Below are 21,370 nucleotides of genomic sequence, written 5' to 3'. Positions count from 1 at the left end.
GCGCGCTCGTTGGCGCGCTGCGACGCCCGTCAGCGTGGTGGGACTGGCTGGGAGGTCCTTGCTTCGCAGGACTCTGCGGCGAGCGCGGGCCTGGGAGGCGGAGGAGGCGGCGCTGCCTAAGCTTAGCGAGCACACACCGTGCGCGCGCGCGTTTGGATGTAAATCACAGGGCACCGTCTCTCACTACCTCGTCTGCCTCCGGGAACCGGAACCTCGAGTGAGGACCACACTGGGGGATTTGCGGCGGCTTTACTTCCCTCTCAGCATTTTTCGTCAAAGATCATGGAAGAGGCCTTACTGCTGGCGCCTTTCTTTAGTTTTTCAAATTACGACTTGCTCAACCCTGCCGAAGCGTCCAGTCGCCCCCTCTCCAGCAAAATGGTGCTGGCTAACTCAAATGTCTGTGAGATGCGAAATTGTGACAGTGACAGGGCTTTCCGGTAAATTCGTGGGCATTAGACTCGAAATTATTTTGCTGAACACGTGGATATCAGTATATTCAGTTTAAAACATGTGATTTGTTGCCAATTTATCAATTCTTACCTGGCCCTGAAAATGATATGCCACAATTTGGACTTCCATATTTCTTTTAAATCACAAAGGAAAACATCTTTTAAAAATCACTGGTTAATGATGGTGGTAACTGATTAGCATTTCTGTTTGGTCAAAAAGTTCTAGAAGAAGGTAAATAGTTTCTTCAACCTCTAATTTTACACTAGAGAAAAGTGAATGAAGCTCTGTTTCTAGAATCTGGTCTGGATTAGAGCTGATACCTGTTTGTCCATCTTCCCCAATCTCACACTGCCTCCTCGTTTATTTCTCTAGAGTTATTAGAAGCTTTCATTAGTATAAAGAGAAAATGACAAAATCACTATTGTCTTCTAAAAAAATCTAACCATTAATCCCACCAATCCATCCCATTTTCATTCAAGAAATATAAGAAATGCTGAGTAAAAGTTATTAGTTGCCTGTTTCCACTGATACATTGGAATGAATTCAGATACAGTGGAACAAAGCCAAATACAGTAATGGGAATGAAAGTCACATATTTTCAACTAAAATTCTAGAGTTTCCCATGATCTCTTGAACAAAGATAAAAATCGGGTTTTAAAAGCTTTACCAGGCAGACTTGCAGTATAGTTTCACAGAATTAGTGTTACAAGCTTTAAATAGAAGCTCTCCCCATAGATTATCAACTAGTCACCCTCTAGAAGAGATCTCTAGTTTTCGAAAGGTGGTTTTGGAATCAGTTGTTGCATAGTGCTACTGGTTCCCAGCTGCTTAGATCCCAGCCACCCAAGTCTGTCCTTTGATATTTCTTTTTTAACTGGCATGCAACCTGGCTCTAAAGAAGGAAGACATTCAAGGTAAGTGACCTTCTTGGTTGAACTATAATTTAGACTGTAAGTGAATAGGAGAGGTAGTGGTAATTGATGAAAAGCAGGAGCAAGTGACAAGTGAAAACAAAGTGTAAGAAAGAAGTGTAGCTGAAGGGATTTGGCCAGTTAACTTGGCCAAACCAAATAATTCCAGTGAAAAATGCTGGTAGGTATCTGAATTATTTGGGTGGGGCATTATCAACTTAAATAATTTGCCTTTTTTGTATGTTATGTTCATCTAAACTAATTTTGTAAAAGATTCTCAAGAGGCTTTTATATTATCAGAGAGGGGCAAGGAATTCTTATCAGGCTCAGCTGATTAAACAATGAGACAAATAAACAAGACATTGAATTCGGTGGAGAGGTGGTTTAGTCAAATTATAAAACTAGAAATAAATCTTAAAAAGCCTTCTATTTGGATTCTTTATCTTTAAGCTGCTGTATCCTTTGCTCATTCAAAAAGATGTTTGTATTTCCTATTTTAAAACATCTCTAAATTACAGTTTTCTTTGATAACCAATTTAAGTTTAATCAGCCTAAATTCTGTACAGTTGACCAAACTCAGTTCCTTTTATACAGGAAATGAGTCTTGTTCATTTTGTTCAGAGAGAATGCCTCAGGGGTTACTGGAGACTCACGTGTGGGAAGCATAGTAAAAACTTTGGCCAGCTGGTTAATTTTATGGAAAGCAAGGCAGGATTAAACGATATCCACCAAAGAATTCTTTGAGACGTTTCATACATATAATTCATTGAGATGTTTCACACATATAATTTATAACAAAAGGACATACAATCCTGTAACTAGGTTTGTTAATTATTAGTCTCCTAAAATTATACTTGATCTTCTTATAATTAGGTTTTTACATGATACCGCTTGAAGTTCTGATCTGTGGTCTATAATAGGAAAGAATCCAACAACCCAAATGACGCTGATGCTTTGCTTTTCAAATTATCCCCCTAGGTTAGTAGTTAGCAAACTCATACACACATACAAGTTATATAGGGAGGGTTGTTAAAATACAGATCTCTGCGCCCAGCTGGAAGATTCTGATGTTGTAGGTCAGAAGTGGGGTGGAAGTCTCCCCAATGACTCCAAAGCAGATAATCCTCAAAGCACATGTTGGAAAAACTCTCCAAAATGGAGAATAACCATTTCCCTTTCCCAGATAACCTTGTATTTTAGAAAATTTAAAGAGTGAAGTAAACATTTAGGAAAGGAGTCCTAGGTTCCAGCTAAGGATGGTGAGAGGGGCACCATTTCCAGAATCACCTGGAGAGCCTGGGATGCCTCCTATTCACAAATATCCCCAGAAAGATCCAATCAGTCTGAAATTCTGGGGATTTCATACTCCTTTTAAGAATATATAGTATACAATGCAAATAATTCTGGGTGTTACCTGATCAATCACTCCTTAATGGACTCACTTTAACAGACAATTCATTTGTTTTCTTAACATCCAGGTGAGATGAACCCAATTCAAGAAATGAGCATATTAATTGGTAATTTGGGAAACTGAGTCTCTTTCATCCACTTTAAAACATTACCACCAGTGTTAGAGTGGGAGGAAGCTTTGGGCGATTGGAGGGTCGGATCAACAGTTCTGAGGAGTAGATTGCAAAAAGAGATGGATGATGTGGGGACAGGGCCAGAAGTGGAGTTTCCAGGCTCTCGCCCTCACGTGGAAAGGTGCTCACTCGGGTAGTAAATGGCCATCAGCTGTGATTGGATGGCCATCAGCGGTGGCTAGTTGGCCGTCAGCTGTAACCAGTGAGCCATTGGCCACTAATATAACTGCCATGGCTACGCTAATAGAAAATGGGGGCTAGCAAGAAGATGGTGGCTGAGCTGGCAAGAGCGGATTGCAAGTCGCAGGGCGGATTGCAGCTAATAAGTGGGGTTGGTTGGCAGAGAAGTGGATGGCAGGTTAAAGATCGAGTGGCTCCTGCTTCCTGTGTCTCCAACCCAGCCGCCAGCGAGAATATAGTGGTATGACTCCCCTACCTATGGCTCCATGGGTGTTCCTTTTTGGCCTCACCATGTCCTGCGTTCTTATGTGGGGAGCAGGACCAGAGACCCTGCATGCCTCCCTGCATAAGAGATGGGCAGCAAGAACCAACTGGTTCTTCATTATGCCACTGCACACCATCCTCTGCCTTTGACCTTGATGTTAAGTGTTGCTTTTGCTCTTTGCCACAGCATCCTTAGAACGCAAGGTAAGTTCTGTAGCTTCTACTTTCTTGACTATAAAAAATAAAACTTTATTCCTAGAATAGTTGTATGTCCTGCTGTTTCTTTTATGGTTGCCTGGATTCCTTTTTGGAAAAAGAGGACATTAGTAAGTTAATTTCTTTGGCCAGGCCAAGAACTTTGAAACAAAGCAGCATCGTTCTCATTTCTGGATGAAATGGGATGAAAGCATGGGCCTGAGCTCATGGACATGGACTATGGATCCAGCCTAGCCGGCTTTGAGTCCTGGCTCCATTCTTTCCTAGTTCTGTGATTTTAGTCAAGTTACTTAATTTCTCTGTGTCTCCATTCTGTCATCTGAAAAATGAGGCTTAATATAGATAACCTACATTATAAAGTTGTGAAGATGATTAATGAGTGTGGGGGCAGAGCCCCAGAAAGTAGTTTCCAGGCTCTCGGCCTCACATAGACAGGTGCTGACTCAGGTAGTAAATGGCCAACTGTGATTGCATGGCCATCAGCTGTGGCTAGTTGGCCGTCAGCTGTAACCAGTGAGCCATTGGCCACTAATATAACTGCTGCGGCTACGCTAGGAGAGAGGAGAGGAGAGGAAGAATGGGGGCTAGCAAGAAGATGGCGGCTGGGCTGGCAAGTGTGGATGGCGGTTTGCGGACAGTGTGGATCCAGCCTCCAGTGAGAGTATAGTGCCTCCAGAGAGAATATAGTGGTATGACTCCCCTACCTATGGCTCCATGGGTGTTCCTTTTTGGCCTCACCATGTCCTGCGTTCTTGTATGGGGAGCGGGAGCAGAGACCCCGCAGGCCGCCCGGCACGACAAATGGCGCAGCGAGCAGGGTCTCCCGCACGACAATGAGCTTTCAGAATAGTGCTGGGCACGATAAGCACTCATTAAAAAGTAGCTAATTATTCTTTTCATTATTTACTGTTAAATATTAAGTATTTTAATGCTTTTAAGGCAACTTTCATTTTCATTTTGTCACTTTTTATCATATCTAAAGAAACCAGTGTTTTCTAAATCAGAAGATTGTGCTCATTATCTTAGAGAATCCTGATACTGTTTTAAACAATATTACCGTTACCCTTGCTAGTGTTTTGTCACTTTCACTTAAGGACTTTTATGACCTAAACAAAAATTTTTAAATCAATAAATATGTATTTTGATATTCTGGAGGACAGGTGTAGGTACCAAAACAGCAAAGGCTATTACCCTGTTTCTTTGGGGTGGGGGGTTGACAGTGGGGAGGGGGAGATGCCCTACCTTTAAAAGACATAAGACCTTATGACACTCCTAACCCCACAAGAATTCTGGGGAGCAACAGGCAAATCAGTGGAGAAGAGGTTGCTCCTAGAGAAGTCAATATGTCCCATACTGTTTAATCATTGCAAACGTTTAAATTTTTACAAAACCACAGAGGGCAGTAAAAAACAAAGTAACAGAATTGATTCAACCACTACTGCTTATCTCACAGCTGATGCAAATAAATCTGAGCTAATCAGCACACCCCTCCAAGAACACGAGGTGGTGCTGTTAATTTAGTTTTGGGGATTCAAAGTACTAGCAACTACCTCAGGAAATGGTTGTCTTCATTCAACAAATATTTACTGGGTAATGAACAAAATATTAAAAATGATCCTGCCCTTTTAGAGCTACAGGTTAGTGGGGATGGTGAGGGGAAAGAAAGATGATAAATAAACACAATAAGTCTTATTACAAGTATAGTATGTTAGACAGTGGTAAGTGCTGTAGAAAATAGATCAGGGAAAATGGGCTGGGGAAGCAGTTGCCAATTTTAAACAGGCTCCTCAGGCAGGCTGCATTGAGAAGGAGACATCTAAATAAAAACTTGAGGTAAGGGATGGGAACTCTGGGGAGAAAGCAGTTCAACAAGAGGAATCACCAGGGCAGGGGCCCTAAGCCCTAAGGCAGGAGGGGCCTGGCCTGTTTTAAGAATCACATGGAGACCAGGGTGGCAGAAGAGTGAGCCAGGGGGAGTCTGACAGGGAAGAGTGAGGAAGAGGAGGCCGCATCGTGTTAAGCCTGTGGCCTGTTGTGAGAACTTTGACTTTTGCTCTGGTTTGGATAAAAACACCTTTAATAGAGGTTGTGATTTGAACCAAATGTTGAGAAAGCTGAAATAGTTATATGAGATACCTAACTATTAATGTTTATTATTATCTTCTTGATCATGAGTTTATTGAGGGCAGAAATCATTTCTTCTCCTAGGCACTTACTGCACCCCCTGATATATGCTGGAGTTTAATAAATGTTATGATTCAAAAGTTTGTTTTTCAGTTGGTAAAACCATAACATTTGTTCCCTACAAAAAATGTTGCAAATAACAATCAGGTTATCAGGTTAACTGACAACTCCCGTTTAATCTGCAATGATTAGACTAAATGGCGCTAAAGTGTAGGTCTGAGCCTCTCAGAGCCCTAAATCATGAAGTGTTTTTATCTTTGAATGTTGAGTCTGGGGAAAATCGGAGTCTCATTTAGCTGAGCCCTGAGTTACCTTATTTCCTGTCACTCGGGGGAGGACAGAAGGACAAGGGCTAGACTGGGTAGGAGTGTTCATTGATCAAGATTTCTTAGAAGGAAATATGGCAGTGTCCACCAAAAAGAAATACACACTTCCAAGAAAATTTTCCCTGGAAATACTGCATGTGTACTAACATGTATGTGCAAGGTCTTCATTGTCATAATGTTTGTTATAGTAAAAAAAAATATTGGAGACAACCCTAAGTGCTCATTATCAGTGGTGTTGCTCAATAAATTATGGTTTACCCACTTGATGTATCGCTCCAAGTAACTGGTGAAGAAGGAGGCAGAGCTATATGCGTTTTGGCTGGGGTGTAGAGTGGGGGTGGAGGGAGTGGGGAGGGTGAACCGCGCAACAAAACAATACCTGTCTGACTCCATGTGGATAAAAACATATGTGTGCATCCACCTACTATTTATGTCAAGGCGATTTAAAAAGACCAGAAGGAGGAGCATTAAACTGATAGCAGCGGTAGCCAGTAGGTTGGGGAGTGAAAATGGGGTACAGCTGAAGGAGACTACATATTTTACTCTGTGTGCTGTGATAGTGAATGAATCTTTTTAAATGAAAATGCATTTGTGTTTCAAGTGATTTTATATCAACTTTTTTAATGAAGAGCCTGATATGTTCAAGGCACTATACTGAAAGCAATTTTCATTTGAAAATATAAATACGTATCTGAAACTGTATTTGAGAAGAACAAAGGCTAAAAGGGTTTTTAAATGTTATAAATAAAGTGAACTCAGTCAACATGCCTTTATTTAGTACCTCCTGTGTGACAGGCACTGTGATGGGTCATGGGAGGTAGAAGTGTGTATGAAACAGTCCAGACTCTCCCGAACTTTGTAATCACCGGGAAAGATACCGTGTGTCTCAAGTGACAACAGTGGCATCGAGATGAGGGCCTTAGGAATGACAGAGGGCCACGGATGCCCATTGTTCAACATGATTCAGGATTTTTAAATTTTGAGCTCAGATTTTAAAAATAGATCCCCCATCTCACTTTTTATTAAGTTTAGTTACAAATGCCATAATGTCTTCTAATTTGTGGATTACCTTGGAATAATATATAAGTGGTTCATAGAAAACTGGGAGTAACTTTACACATTAAAAAACGATGGCAACAGTAGTAAACCCACAGCATTTACATTGCCTGTCCAGTTTACAAATATCACCTCTTCCTAGTTCCACCCATCTATCAATCCATTTATTCACTCTCAACAAATATTTATTGAATGTCTACTTTGGCATTGTTCTAGGAGACAAGGTATAATAGTTAAAAAAACAAAACTATTTTATCGTACAAAACATGTTTTAATCTTTAAAAATACTGAGCCTCAAATAGAACAGTATAATTCCTATGCAAAAGGAAGGGACAAGTGTCATTAAAGCTTTGTTTATTGTATTTCTTATGCTCACAGACTGTGAACATAATAATTATATGGTTGATTTATAAAAATCTGCTAAAACACCGAAAACATTAGGCATTTTTCCTGATGTTAATGATTTGGGACTTGTTTGAAATACACAATTAGAAAATAACTTGTTATCAAAACCTGAGTAGATTTAAAAGTTACTAAAACAAAACAAAATAGATTTGCCATCTATTATGTATGTCCTCTTTGGTGAAATGTCTATTCAGGTCCTCTGCCCATTTTTCAATTGGATTGTACGGTTTTTTGGTGTTGAGTTGTATGAGTTCTTTATAAATTTTGGGTATTAACCCCTAGTCGGATGTATCATTGGCAAATATGTTCTCTGAATTAGTACGTTGTCTCCCCATTTTGTTGATGGTTTCCTTTGCTCTGCAAACACTTTTTAGTTTCATGTAGTCCCATTTGTTTATTTTTCTATTGTTTCCCTTACCCAAGGAGATACATCAGAAAAAAATATTGCTAAGAGCAATGTCAGAGAGTTTATTGTCTATTTTTTCTTATCAGTGTTTTATGGTTTTGGGTCTTTCACTTAAGTCTTTAATACATTTGAGTTTATTCTTGTATATGGTATAAAATGGTGGTCTAGTTTCATTTTTTTTTTTTTTTGCATGTATCTGTCCAGTTTTCCCAACACCATTTATTAAGTAGACTATCTTTACCCCATTGTTTATTCTTTCCTCCTTTGTTATAGATTAATTGAACACACAAATGTGGGTTTATTTCTGGGCTCTCTATTCTGTTCCATTGATCTGTGTGTCTGTTTTTATGCCAGTACCATGCTGTTTTGATTACTATAGCCTTGTTGTATAGTTTGATATCTGGTAGTGAGCTACCTCCAGCTGGGTTCTTTTTTCTCAAGATTGCTATAGCTATTTAGGGTCTTTTGTGGTTCCATATAAGCTTTAGAATTATTTGTTCTAGTTCTGTGAAAAATGCCATTGGTATTTTAATAGAGATTACATGAATCTATAAATTGCTTTGGGTAGTATGGACATTGTAACACTGTTTATTCTTCCTATATATGAGCACGGTATATGCTTCCATTTATTTGTATCTTCTTTCTTTTGTCAGTGTCTCACAGTTTACCAAGTATAGGTCTTTTACCTTCTTGGTTAAATTTATTCCTAGGTATTTTTTTGTATACAATTGTAAATGGGATTGTTTTCTTTCTGATAGTTTGTTATTTGTGTATAAAAATGCAACTGATTTTCTGAAGATTAATTTTGTATTCTTCTACTTTACTGAATTCACTTATCAATTCTAATAGATTTGGGGGGAATCTTTAGGGTTCTCTCTATATAGTATCATGTCATCTGCAAATAATGACAGTTTCACTTTTTTCTTTCCAATTTGAATGTCTTTTATTTATTTTTCTTTCTAATTGTTGTGGCTAAAACTTAAAATACTATGTTGAATAAGTAGTGAAAGTAGACATCTTTGTGTTTATCCTGATCTTAAGGAAAATGCTTTTAGCTTTCCCCCATTGAATATGATGTTAGCTATGGGTTTGTCATGTATGGCCTTTAATATGTTGCGGTATGTTCCCTCTATTCCCAATATGCAAAGAGTTTTTGTCATAACTGAGTGTTGGATTTTGTCAAAATGCTTTTTCTGCATCTATTGATATGATCATATGATTTTCATCCTTCATTTTGTTTATGTGGTGTATCACGTTAATTGATTTGTGGATATTGAACCAACTTTGTATCCCAGGAATAAGTCCTACTTTACCATGGTGTATGATCTTTTTAATGTATTGCTGAATCCAGTTTGCTAATATTTTGTTGGGGAATTTTGCGTCTATGTTCATCAGGGATACAGGCCTATAATTTTCTTTTTTTGTAACGTCTTTGTCTGGCTTTGGAATCAGGGTAATGGGAGCCTTGTAGACTGAGGTTGGGAGCCTTCTCTCCTCTTGAATTTTTTGGAATAGTTGGAGAAGAATATGTGTTAAATTTTTTTTGACTGTTTGGTTAGATTCACCTGTGTAGCCATCTGGTCCAGGGCTTTTGTTTGTTGGGGGCTTTTTGATTACTGATTTGATTTCATTAGTAGCGATCAGCCCGTCAGATTTTCTGTTTCTTCTTGATTCAGCCATGGAAATTGTATGTGTTTAGGAAATTATCCATTCTTCCAGATTGTTCAATTTGTTGGCATATAATTGTTCATAATATTTTTTATCATCCTTTGTATTTCTGTGGTGTCAATTGTCACTTCTCCTCTTTTATTCCTGATTTTATTTATTTGAGTCCTCTCTTTTTTTCTTGATCAGTTTGGTTGACGGTTTATCAATTTTGTTTATCTTTTCAAAGAAACAGCTCTTGGTTCCATTGATCTTTTATGTGTTTTTTCTTGTTTTTAGACTCTCATCATTTATTTCCATTCTGATCTTTATTATTTATTTCCTCTCTTCTCACTTTGGGCTTTGTTTGTTGTTCTTTTTCTAGTTCCTTTAGGTTATGGTTAGATTGTTTATTTGAGATTTTTCTTGTTTCTCAAGATAGGCTTGCATTGCTATGAATTTCCTCTTAGGACTCCTTTCACCATGTCCCATAGATTTAAGGTCATTGTGTTTTCATTTTCATTTGTCTCAAGGTATCTTTTGATTTTTTTCCTTGATCTCATTGTTAACCCATTCACTGTTTACTAGCATGCTATTTAGCCTCCATGTGTTTGTGTATTTTTCAGTTTTTTTTCTTGTAATTGATTTCTAGTTTCATACCATTGTAGTTGGAGAAGACGCTTGATATAATTTCAGTCTTCTTAAATTTATTGAGACTTGTTTTGTGGCCTGTCATGTGGTCTATCTTGGAAAATGTTTCATGTGCTCTTGAAAAGAATGTATATTCTGCTGCTTTGGGGTGAAATGCTCAAAAAATATCAATTAAATCTATATGATCTAGTGTGTCATTTAAGGCCACTGTTTTCTTTTTTATTTTCTGTCTGGAAGGTCTGTCCATTGATCTCAATGGGGTATTGAAGTTCCTACTATGAGTGTATTACTGTTGATCTCTCCCTTTATGTCCATCAGTATTTGCTTTATATATTTAGGTCCTCCTACGTTGGGTGCATAAATGTTTGCAAAAGATAATTCCCTTTTTGTTGGATTGATCCCTTTATCATTATGAAGTGTCCTTCATTGTCTCTTATTATAGTCTTTTTTAAAAGCCTATTTAGTCTGGTATAAGTATTGCTACCCAGATTTTTTTCATTTCTATTTGCATGAAGTATCTTTTTCCATCCCTTGACTTTCAGTCTGTGTGTATCTTTTGATCTGAAGTGGGTCTCTTGTAGACAACATATACAAATTTTCATATCCACTCAGCTACCCTATGTCTTTTAATTGGAGCATTTAATCCATTTACATTGAAAGTAATTGTTCATAGATATATCGTTATTACTTTTTTATTATTCATGTTTATGTTCTTTTTTCCCCTTCTTCTTAAAGCAGTCCCTTTAACGTACCTTGTAATATTGGTTTGTCAATATTTTGTCAAAGCAAATCCTTTAGCTTTGTCTTGTCTGCAAAATTCTTTCTGTCTTTCAACTATAAATGATAGCTTTGCTGGGTAGAGTAATTTTGTTAATTTTGCTTTTCATCTCTTTGAATGTTTCATGCCAATCCCTCTAGGCTGCAAAGTTTCTGTTGAGAAATCAGCTGACAGTCTTATGGGAGCTCCCTTGTAGGTAACTTACTGCCTTCCTCTTGCTGTTTTTAAGATTCTCTCTTTGTCTTTAACCTTTGACATTTTAATTATGATGTGTCTTGGTGTGGGCCTCTTTGATTTCATCTCGTTTGAGACTCTGTGCTTCCTGGGCTTGTGTGTCTATTTCCTTCACCAGGTTAGAGAAATTTTTAGTCATTATTTCTTCAAAAGCATTTTCAATACCTTTCTCCATTCTCTCTATTCAATAGCTCTCTCTCTTTCTGGTATATCTAGGATGTGAATGTTGTTATGCTTGATGTTGTTCCTAAAGTCCCCTAAACTTGTTTTTTCGTGTGTTTTTAAAAATTTTTTTTGCTATTCCCAATTGGTTTTTTTCTGCTTCCTTGTCTTCCAAATCACTAATTCAATCCTCTGCTCCATGTTATCTGCTGTTGATTCCTTCTAATGAATTATTCATTTCAGTTATTGTATTCTTCATTTCTGACTGGTTCTTTTTTATGGTTTCTATGTCCTTTTTTATTCTTACTGTCTCTTTGTTGAAGTTGAAGTGAACAAATTTTAGACAGTACCAATCAATGAGTATTGACAAATGCATACATCTATGTAATCCAAACCCCAGCAAGATATAGAACATTACCATTACCTTCCAAGTTTCCTCATTCTTCTTCCCATGGAATCACCACCTTCATCTCTACTTTCTGAATTTTCAATATAAGCTTGTTTTCTGTGTTCTAGAACATCACATAAATGATATCTTACTTTTTAAAGATTATTTTGTAGATTCTTAAGAGTTTTCTATGTAAACAATCATGTCATCTGTGAATAGAGACAGTTTACTTCTTCCTTTCTGATCTATATGACTTCTGATTCTTTTTCTTGCCTTATTGCACTGGCTTAGATAAAATATAATGTTGAATAGAGAAGCTAAAAGTGAACATTCTTGCCTTGTTCCTAATTTTAGGGAGAAAGCATTCAATATTTCACCATTAAATGTTATGTTAGCCAATTATTTCTATAGATGCCCTATAGATGAGAAGTTACTTCTAATCCTAATGTACTGAAAGATTTGTTTTTAATCATGAATAAATATTTTTCTGTATCTGTTAATGTGATCAAATGATTTTCTCCTTGTTTTCTGGTAATACAATGAATTACATTGATTGAGTTTTGAATACTAAACCATCCTTGCCTTTCTGGGGAGAGCCCCACTTAGTGACAATATATTATCCTTTTTGTATGTTTCTATATTAAATCTAATATTTTAAGGTTTTTATACCTGTGTTCATGAAGGATATTGGTCTCTAATTTTTTTTGAATTTTCTGTTACCAGGCTTAGGCCTCACGAAACAAATTTAGAAGGATCCCTTTCCATTTTCTGAAAGAGTTTGTGTGAGATTGGTACTTGCTTAAAATTTTCTTTAAATGTTTGGTAAATTTCACTAAAGAAGTTGTCTGGGCCTAGAGTTTTCTTTGTGTGAAAGAATTTGATAACCTATTCAATTTTTAATTGATATATCACTAGTCATATTTTCTATTTCATCTTGTCTCAGTTTTGGTAATCATAGTTTTTCAAGATATTCGTTCATTTTATGTTGTTGAATTTGTTTTTATAAAGTTGTTCATAATATTATTTCATCTTTTTAATGTCTGTAGTCTGTGTAGTAATATCACCTCTTTATTACTAATATTGGTAATTTATAGTCTCTCTTTTGTTCTTGATCAACCTGCCTATAGGTTTATCAACCTTACTTAGAAATTTAGAACTTTCAGCCCCACCTGCTAACCTCTAGGGAGAGGAAAGGGGCTGGAGATTGAGGTCAATCATCAATAGCCAATGATTTAATCAATTATGCCTATGTAATGAAACCACCATAAAAATCCCTAAACAGCAGTTTGGAGAGCTTCCAGGTTGGTGAACACATTAAGTTGCTGGGAGGATGGTTTGCCCAGAGAGGGCATGGAACCTTCCTTCCTCCCTGCCTTGCCCGTGCGTCTCTTCCCTTTGACTGTTCCTGAGTTGTATCCTTTATAATAAACCAGTAGACATAAAGTGCCTTCCTGAATTTTGTGAGCCATTCTAGCACATGAGGAGGGGTTTGTGGGAACCCCAGATTTATAGCCAGTTGGTCAGAAGTACAAGTAGCAACCTGGGGTTTGTGACTGGCTTCTGAAGTGGGGGCAGTCCTATGGCACTGGGCCCTTAACCTGTGGGGTCCATGCTAACCTCTCGGTAGTTAGTGTCAGAATTGAATTGAATTGTAGGACACCCAGTTGTTGTCTGCAGAGAATTGGAGAATTTCTTGATATGGAAAACCCATACATATTTCTTGTCAGAAGCTTTGTGAGTAAAAACAGCTCAGACTATCCTATCAGTCCCACCTTAAAATCCTACCCTGGCTTCCCTTTGCACTTGAACTCATTATTATAAAGGCTGTCCGTTTCCAGCCAGGCCTGGCTCTCCAAACAGCAACATCTGGTTCCACTCGCTTCCCTTTGGCTAATGCCTTTTCTTCCTCAAATATTCCAGTGCTTTTCAGCTGCAAGACCTTTGGACTTACTGCTCCCTCTGACTGGAATGCTTTTCCTCAAGATCTTGGCATGCTGGCTTTCTCTCATCCTCAGCTTCAGCTAAACTGTTACCTCCTTAGGGAGGCCTGCCCAACCCCCATCCTTAAAGTCCCTCTCCTCACCCCCAGTCCTCTTATGTTTCATCACCATCACCTTGTTTATTCCTGTCAGTGTGTTTATCACTCTCTGGTTACCTTGTGTTGTTCATCACTGATCTCTAGCACCTGGGATGGTATCTAGCACATATTAAGGACTCTATAAAAATCCATCGAGTGAATATATGATAGAACAGTTACCCCACATTTTTAGAGAAATTCTTTCCTACCTTTTATTTTCAATTCATCCATATATAAACTGGTTTTATGTAAATCCAGATAAAGTCAACTCAAGAGGAATAAAAATATTGGAATGACCTTGTTGATAAAAAAGAAATTGGGGAGACGAGTTACTTCAGCATGTGCTGCAGCATCCTCTCAACTTGCACTTTGAGGCGCTACTCTGGGGGGGCTCTTCCCACCTTCTGCACTGATGATCCAACTTACCTGACTCACCTGTTTACTTTTTCCATTCTTATAACTGGTTAATGTAGGAGATAATGTACTTACTTATCATTATTGTTCATTGCCTGTCTTTCCACCCCCACCCCACCCCGCACTACTGTGAGCTTCATGGGGCAAGGAGCCTATTCTGATTGTTCTGGTGCTGAGCAGGTGCTCAACCAATTGTGGAATGAATGGATGAATGAATGAACATCTCAAAGGAGAGAAAGGAGTCTGGGAAGGTTATGAGTTGTCTGTCCTCTTCCAAGTCTTCCCAGATTACAGTCACCCCATTTTTGCACAGGCTACATCACAAGGCACTATGGGCAAAACCTGTATTAGGCATAAATGTTTACTAGTTTATTCATTCTCAGCATGGTTTTACTTGTATATTTATAAACCCCTCCTCTCTGTGCCTGTTGCTGTTTTGTATGAGAATCTTTTGTTTCACGTACAAAGAGCTTGCATAAGGAGGAATTTAGATCTGTATTTGTGACATCACGATAGGACAAAATCTGATGAAGCTGAGCTCTATCCTGTAAGGGCTGTTTCTTCTATGAGAGGAGACTACTTTTCCCATTCCCTGAAGAAAAGCCAAGTCGTTTAAATGCAGGATGAAACCAAGCATTTAAATTTATCATCAAGAAGGTACTGGAAAAAAGGAACAGCAGCATACAAGAACTAAAAGTAACACACCTTTTTGGGGCAGTGGCCACTTAAAAATCTTCCCGATTACCTGCAATATTTCTCTTTCAATTTCAGATTTTCTTAGGATTACAAAATTAAAACATTCTGTTCTTGGTTATTTTTCACAAACATCTTGTCTTCATGGAAAACCCCCAGTCCATCAGAAGATCGACAGAAGAAAATTTTTCTTTAAAAAATATAATATACTATGTTCTTTTCTTTGAAATAACTGTGGTGAGAAGAGAAATTCTTCCCTTTAGTTTGAAGTCTTGCTTTTAAATTGTTTGGAGGTGGTTATATGAGAATCTTCATATAAACTTGTATCTCTCTCATTTAAAAGAAAAGATGAAAGAAGGGAATTATCTCATTAATTATTTAAAATACTTGGTGCAACTGTTCCTTATGAATTAATCTAAGCGCTTGGAAGACAATTACACTCAGTGTTAATAACATTGCCAACCTTTTCCAGTATGCTGCACTCCAAATACTATTGTGTTTTCATTGACAACATTTACAATTACATCTACATATGAAAAAGTCATTTTCATCAGAATTACCGTAATAGCATTAAGAGATTATTACTTTTTCGAATTTCCTTGGAAGAAAATTCACTTAAATTAGATTATTTATTACTTGACTGCTTTCCTATCTTGCCTGTATGTTTAGGTAACTGGAGCCAATGAAAGTAAAAACTTCAGAATAAAAAGCATGATTTTATACATTAATGATTTCCAATCAAAGAGGAGTGTTAGTTTGTGCATCACTTCTTCCGAGAAAGTTAAGTCTGTTCTGCTTAGAAGAGATAACACTTTCTGTCCCTGTAGGTGGCCCCCCTGGTGTAGCCATTAGTTGCTAATTACTTGCAAACAAGTAAACAATTAACTCCTCGAGCTGCTGGCTGGGTGTTCATTGACATGCTAAAACTTTCTAAGACAGGATTTTAATTAGTGACATTCTAAATCCAACCCCCTTGTCAGAGGAGCCATAAAGTGAACTGCAGGAAGATCCCAGCCCTGGACGAGTGGGGCAGAGCCAGCCCAGGGGCACAGAGACACCACAGCTGTCTACTGGTGCAGCCCGTGCGACCATGTCTCCCAGCCTTCAGGAAGGTGCTCGGCGTGGGGAAAGCAAATCTTCCCCCTGCTCCTTTTCAATTGAGAGCATTTTGGGACTGGACCAGAAGAAAGACTGTGTTCCATCAATGAAACCCCATAGGCCCTCGGCAGACACCTGCAGCTCCTCAGGTAGGCAACAACCGAATTTTTTACACTCTTTGTTACTTGCACTGTTTAATTTGGCCTTTAATTTTATACTATTAATACGTCGAGTTAGAAACTGCAGTTTCATCCAGTTACGTAACTGAGGTATCTATGGCTTTCATGCCTATAGCTGAGTTCTAGGGGAAATAAAAAATACCAGCCTTAAGTCCAGGTGCTCTCACAGGAAATGCCAAGAACGTGCATTTACTTCAGAACATCTCTGTTTATTTGACACATCAGGTATTCTAAATCTTTTTTCACTGACAAGTAAATGACATGCAGAGACCAAAATATTCTCTGTCACCAAGGCAGGGTCTTCATTTTTGCTTGCTTTTTGGTTTTTGGTTGATGAGAGGTCAGTTCTCTTGTGAAACTCAGAAGAACGACACTAGGGTAATTAGAGACATGTTCCTGAAATTTCTTATAGAACTTTGTGGAATATGGGATTGGACATTTACGATAGGGTTTATTTTTCTGTTTTTAGAGAAAGATGGGAACCTGTGTCTACATGTCCCGAGCCTTCCTAATGGGATCTTATTCCCTTGTACTGTCGGTCACCCGGTGGCCGAAGAAAGAGTTTTGAAATATGAAAATTACTTTTCAGCTTCAGAAAGACTGTCTTTGAAAAGAGAGTTGAGTTGGTATAGAGGCAGAAGACCAAGAACTGCTTTTACTCAAAACCAGGTGGGAAGTTTTTTCACTAATAATGATAATACAGAGTCTTTAACTGACGCCCCGTTGAGCAAAAGCCCACTCACTCTGGCATCTCAATTTAGGCCATATTAATGAAACAATAGACTGTATCATTTTTAACAGTTTCTGGATAGTCATTATAAAAAAAGGCATACAGATTAAATGTCCAAGATTTAAATGCAATTATTTTGCTATACAAATTAAAGTCCATTTTATGATGACATACCAAGTATCAACATTTTAAATAGCTATTTCCTTATTCTTAGATTGAAGTTTTGGAAAATGTCTTTAGAGTAAACTGCTATCCTGGCATTGATATCAGAGAAGACTTAGCTCAAAAATTGAATCTAGAGGAAGACAGAATCCAGGTAATCTTCAAGTTTAGTTGTTATTCCTGATGATTGAAATGTTGAGAATAGTGAAATAATATTTCTGAGATCTATTTTATTTTTTCTTAATTTTAGATCTGGTTCCAAAATCGGCGTGCAAAACTGAAGCGGTCCCATAGAGAATCACAGTTTCTAATGGCGAAAAAAAATTTCAACACGAATGTCTTGGAATAGGTAGAAAACTAAACATGTGAAATTACCTTCCAGTTGCAGAATATGAAGAGTCAATATCAACAGGAAATACCAACTTTTTAAAATGTGATGTTTTCTTTTCTGCATTTAATCTGAATATTGTAATTTTTTTCTAAAAATGTAAATAATTACTATTATATCATGGTACGTATTATACTTGGGCACTTGTAGATACCATAAAGGCCTTTCCTATATATTTTAATAAACATTGAGAAAAAGCCAGCTATTTTTTAAGTGAGCAAATTTAATCAAATTAGTCTGCTGAAATCGGTAAACTCATAACTAAGTGACTCCACAAACTGGATTACATTTACAAAATAATTCAAGGAAAATAATCTGATGAATGACACAAAGGTGTGATTTGTTTCAATTAGTTTGCTTCAAGTGCATTTTGAAACATGATTATACTTTTCATGTATTATACAATATTATTTATCTGTGAATCTTTAGTTTCTCTTGATGTCTGGCATAAAACAGTGAGAACTTCTCACCATATATCAATACAAATCCTTGTAGCATGCCAACTTCAGGTTGTTGGTGTTGATTTTTAAGCAAAGTCATTATACCAAAGTAGAGAGAGAAAAGTTTCAGTTGTCATATTCATACCATCGGTATTACACGGCACAAAAGAATTGAACGGCAAATAAATGCAAATTTTAAAATATTTTTCTAGTTCATTTAATTTTGTGCTTTAATATCGTTCGTTAAAGAGATAATGATCGTCTAGCTGAAATCTATTTCTAGTGTAGTGATTTCCAATCAGCTGTGCATTTTGTTACAAAGTACTACCGTATGTTGACTGGGAAGGTAGGGTAGCAGCTGCCTTGTGTATGTGATCTGACATAGTTGCTGGAGATAATCAGGGCACTTTATGGGACAAAAACTATGTATTTTCTTTGCATTTGCCATTGTATCTGTCAACTGAAGATGAGACTAGGATAAAAGAGCATCACAAGAAAGGAGTCCTACTCCTGGAAATCTGGGTATTTCTTTTCCAGTTAATCAGTGGAAGGCCAAAGTGGGTGTTTTTTTGAAATGTTAGCTGGAGGATGCTGATTTTGTCTCCTGGAAGCCATTATTTCAAGTTTGCCTATTTGAATTGAAGTCTTCCTTGCTTCCCTTTTCTTTCTTTCCTATCTCTCTGTCCTTTTCTCTCCCAGTGATAACCAGAGTAGAAGGTTCTTATTGTACTATTTTTTCTTTTTTCCTTTTTTTCTTTTTTTCATATTGTATGAGAAAGACTAAAGGGAGTTTGCCTACTATTGCTAAGGAAAAGTAGCATGACTCAGATTTTGAAGCTTTTTAAAATCATTTACAGAGAGCACCTTTGGGGTAGAGTGCTCTGTGTCCCCACAACTGGTCAGCATTAAGCTGTGCTTCTGTTCCTCTATTGCTGAGATGAAAAGAGAGGAGGAAAGAAGGGCAGCAACTGGAAGAACAGAGGCATTAAAATTTTTCCAAGGAAGACTCTACTGTCAGACTGGGCCACTTTTTTCCAATATAAAGAGCTACTTTCATTAATATAAAATTTGAAAGATTATTGATAAAATGTATTTGTCAAAATTTATCCGCCAAGAGCTTTCTTTGCTCTTCATTATGTTCCTGTGAAATTATATTAAATTGAAGGACGAAGTCACCAGGTGTGGGTTGGAGAGGAGAGTGTCATGTGATGGGTAAACTATTTCAAATAGCCTTTTATTTTAATCCCAAAAGCCATATTTACCTACTTCAGGTGAATAATTCAAGTCATGTCAGACATATAGCTGTGTCTTTCTTAACTATTGCTTAGTTTAGGATAAGATTTCAAGCCCTGCACATAAACTATTCCACAATATTAATATTTAAGTACTTTTGAAGTAGTACTTTTCAGAAATGGAGATTTTCAAAGAGTAATCACAGTTTATCTACAATTTCTCTAAAATTAAACGTAATCCCCAAATTTCTGAAGAGCGTGAGAATTCTGTGTAAAATTATAGATGTTAGAAAAAAATAAAACAGCATCATAAACATTGGTCAACAACTAGTAATACACTTAAAAATTTTTGTTAATTATAACAACTAATAACACCGATAAAATGTCTGGTGAGGAAAGAAACAGTAATTCTAGAATATTATTTCAATATTTTCCAGTGCAATTTAACATAATTGATTCGTGCGGTTTTAAAATTCACTTTTGTCTATAATTGAAATAAGTGTGTTTATAGCCGAAGTTACATACTTATAACTGAAATTATTTATAATAGAAATGATGCATTTATAACTGAAACAAATAACATTTAGAAGTGAGAAAAATTTAAATATTAGAATTTGTAATATTAAACAAGTAACTATGAATGTAATCACACATCCTTTTATATTTTCAGACTAATAGTAGACTGTCATTAAATACTGTGAAGTGAGTTCGTAATATGTAAGAATATTTAAAAAGCAAGCTAATACACAAGCTCAATAGTGTCTTTCCCCTAAAATCATTTCCAAAAACCTAAAAGATAAAGGCTGATCTTGTTAAGGGAAATAATGAGCCAGTAACTTTTTAAATCAATTATGATTGATAGTAGTTTGGAGAGAAGATGTGGATATTCAGGGGGGAAAAACTGGACTTTAACTTTGAGAAAAATCAAACAAGATGAAAATGGAAATGAAAACCCAAGATAGAATTATCTTTCCCTCAAAACACACAGAATCTAATCCACAGCTTATCTCTGCTCCTGCAGTTCCAAGCCTTTGTCTCCATTAATGCCCAGGACTAGGTGAACAGTAGTACAAATCAAACTAATGCAGTCAGGCTAATACCTGGAGCGTCGCTATTATCTGACCGCTGCCTAAAGAAGGTGATTTGGCCTCCCGTAAAGGCATTTGTCTGTTGTGAATCCAGCAAGACAAAGCCCATCACTAAATGGGGATGGAAACAATGGCTGTGTGGGCTGGTGGTAAACTTTTGAGTTAATCAGTGTTAATAGCTGCTTTCACCCCCTGCGTCTTATCACGCATCACAGAGTGGCATAAATCCCCCATTACCACACCCAGCACATAGCATGGACCTGGGCCTTATGCTGACTTCTAAAGGCAGGGAGCTATAGGCTAGTCCATTTACTTGATGTGGAACCCAAATCAAATTATGACAAATGGTGATTTGCTATCTCCATTTTACTGAGACTCAGGACTAAAAACCCTTCGCTAAACATGATGCTCATTTGGGCTGTGCTTTCTCCTGCTGGGGCACCAGCCCACAGCAGCAGCCAAGGCAGCTCTTGGTGGCTCCACCACTCCACTTTGCATCAGACTGGCCCTTCCCATTTTCCTCTCTCCTATTTTTTTTTTTTTTTTAATTTTATTGGGGAAGGGGAACAGGACTTTATTGGGGAACAGTGTGTACTTCCGGGACTTTTTTCCAAGTCAAGTTGTTGTCCTTTCAATCTTAGTTGTGGAGGGCGCAGCTCAGCTCCAGGTCCAGTTGCCGTTGCTAGTTGCAGGGGGCGCTGCCCACCATCCCTTGCGGGAGTCCAACCGGCAACCTTGTGGTTGAGAGGACACGCTCCGACCAACTGAGCCATCCGGGAGCTCAGCTGCAGCTCAGCTCAAGGTGCCGTGTTCATTCTTAGTTGCAGGGGACACTGCCCACCATCCCTTCCGGGACTCGAGGAATCGAACCGGCAACCTTGTGGTTGAGAGCCCACTGGCCCATGTGAGAATCGAACCAGCAACCTTCGGAGTTAGGAGCATGGAGCTCTAACCGCCTGAGCCACCGGGCCGGCCCCCTCTCCTATTTTTCTTTAATTCCAACCCTTTTCATGTTTCCTTGCTAATGC

General features: G+C 37.8%; 1 protein-coding gene across 2 annotated transcripts; it reads left to right on the top strand.

Annotated features, from left to right (window-relative positions):
• Positions 1-9: 9 nt before the first annotated feature.
• On the top strand, positions 10-18,205 carry HESX1 (HESX homeobox 1). 2 transcript variants are annotated; one of them, XM_019724201.2, is made up of 6 exons: positions 10-684; positions 1,352-1,367; positions 16,006-16,272; positions 16,772-16,971; positions 17,247-17,348; positions 17,445-18,205. In XM_019724201.2, the coding sequence occupies exons 3-6, from the start codon at positions 16,116-16,118 to the stop codon at positions 17,541-17,543; spliced, it is 558 nt and encodes a 185-aa protein (XP_019579760.2). In that variant the 5' UTR covers positions 10-684; positions 1,352-1,367; positions 16,006-16,115; the 3' UTR covers positions 17,544-18,205. The 2 variants fall into 2 exon arrangements, with proteins under 2 accessions (XP_019579760.2, XP_019579759.2); XM_019724200.2 differs by lacking the exons at positions 10-684; positions 1,352-1,367 and having other exon boundaries at positions 6,505-16,272.
• Positions 18,206-21,370: the final 3,165 nt, after the last annotated feature.

Source organism: Rhinolophus sinicus, linkage group LG10 (genome assembly GCF_036562045.2).
Source record: "Rhinolophus sinicus isolate RSC01 linkage group LG10, ASM3656204v1, whole genome shotgun sequence".
In the NCBI taxonomy this organism is placed as follows: Eukaryota; Metazoa; Chordata; class Mammalia; order Chiroptera; family Rhinolophidae; genus Rhinolophus; species Rhinolophus sinicus.
Note: the sequence above shows the minus strand (reverse complement) of the source record. Positions and strands in the feature narration are given on the sequence as shown.

Coding starts and splice junctions, on each gene's coding strand:
- HESX1 (XM_019724201.2), top strand. CDS start 16,116: ATGTCTCCCAGCCTTCAGGAAGGTGCTCGGCGTGGGGAAAGCAAATCT. Junction 16,273..16,771: donor AGACACCTGCAGCTCCTCAG/GTAGGCAACAAC, acceptor TTCTGTTTTTAG/AGAAAGATGGGAACCTGTGT. Junction 17,349..17,444: donor TAGAGGAAGACAGAATCCAG/GTAATCTTCAAG, acceptor TCTTAATTTTAG/ATCTGGTTCCAAAATCGGCG.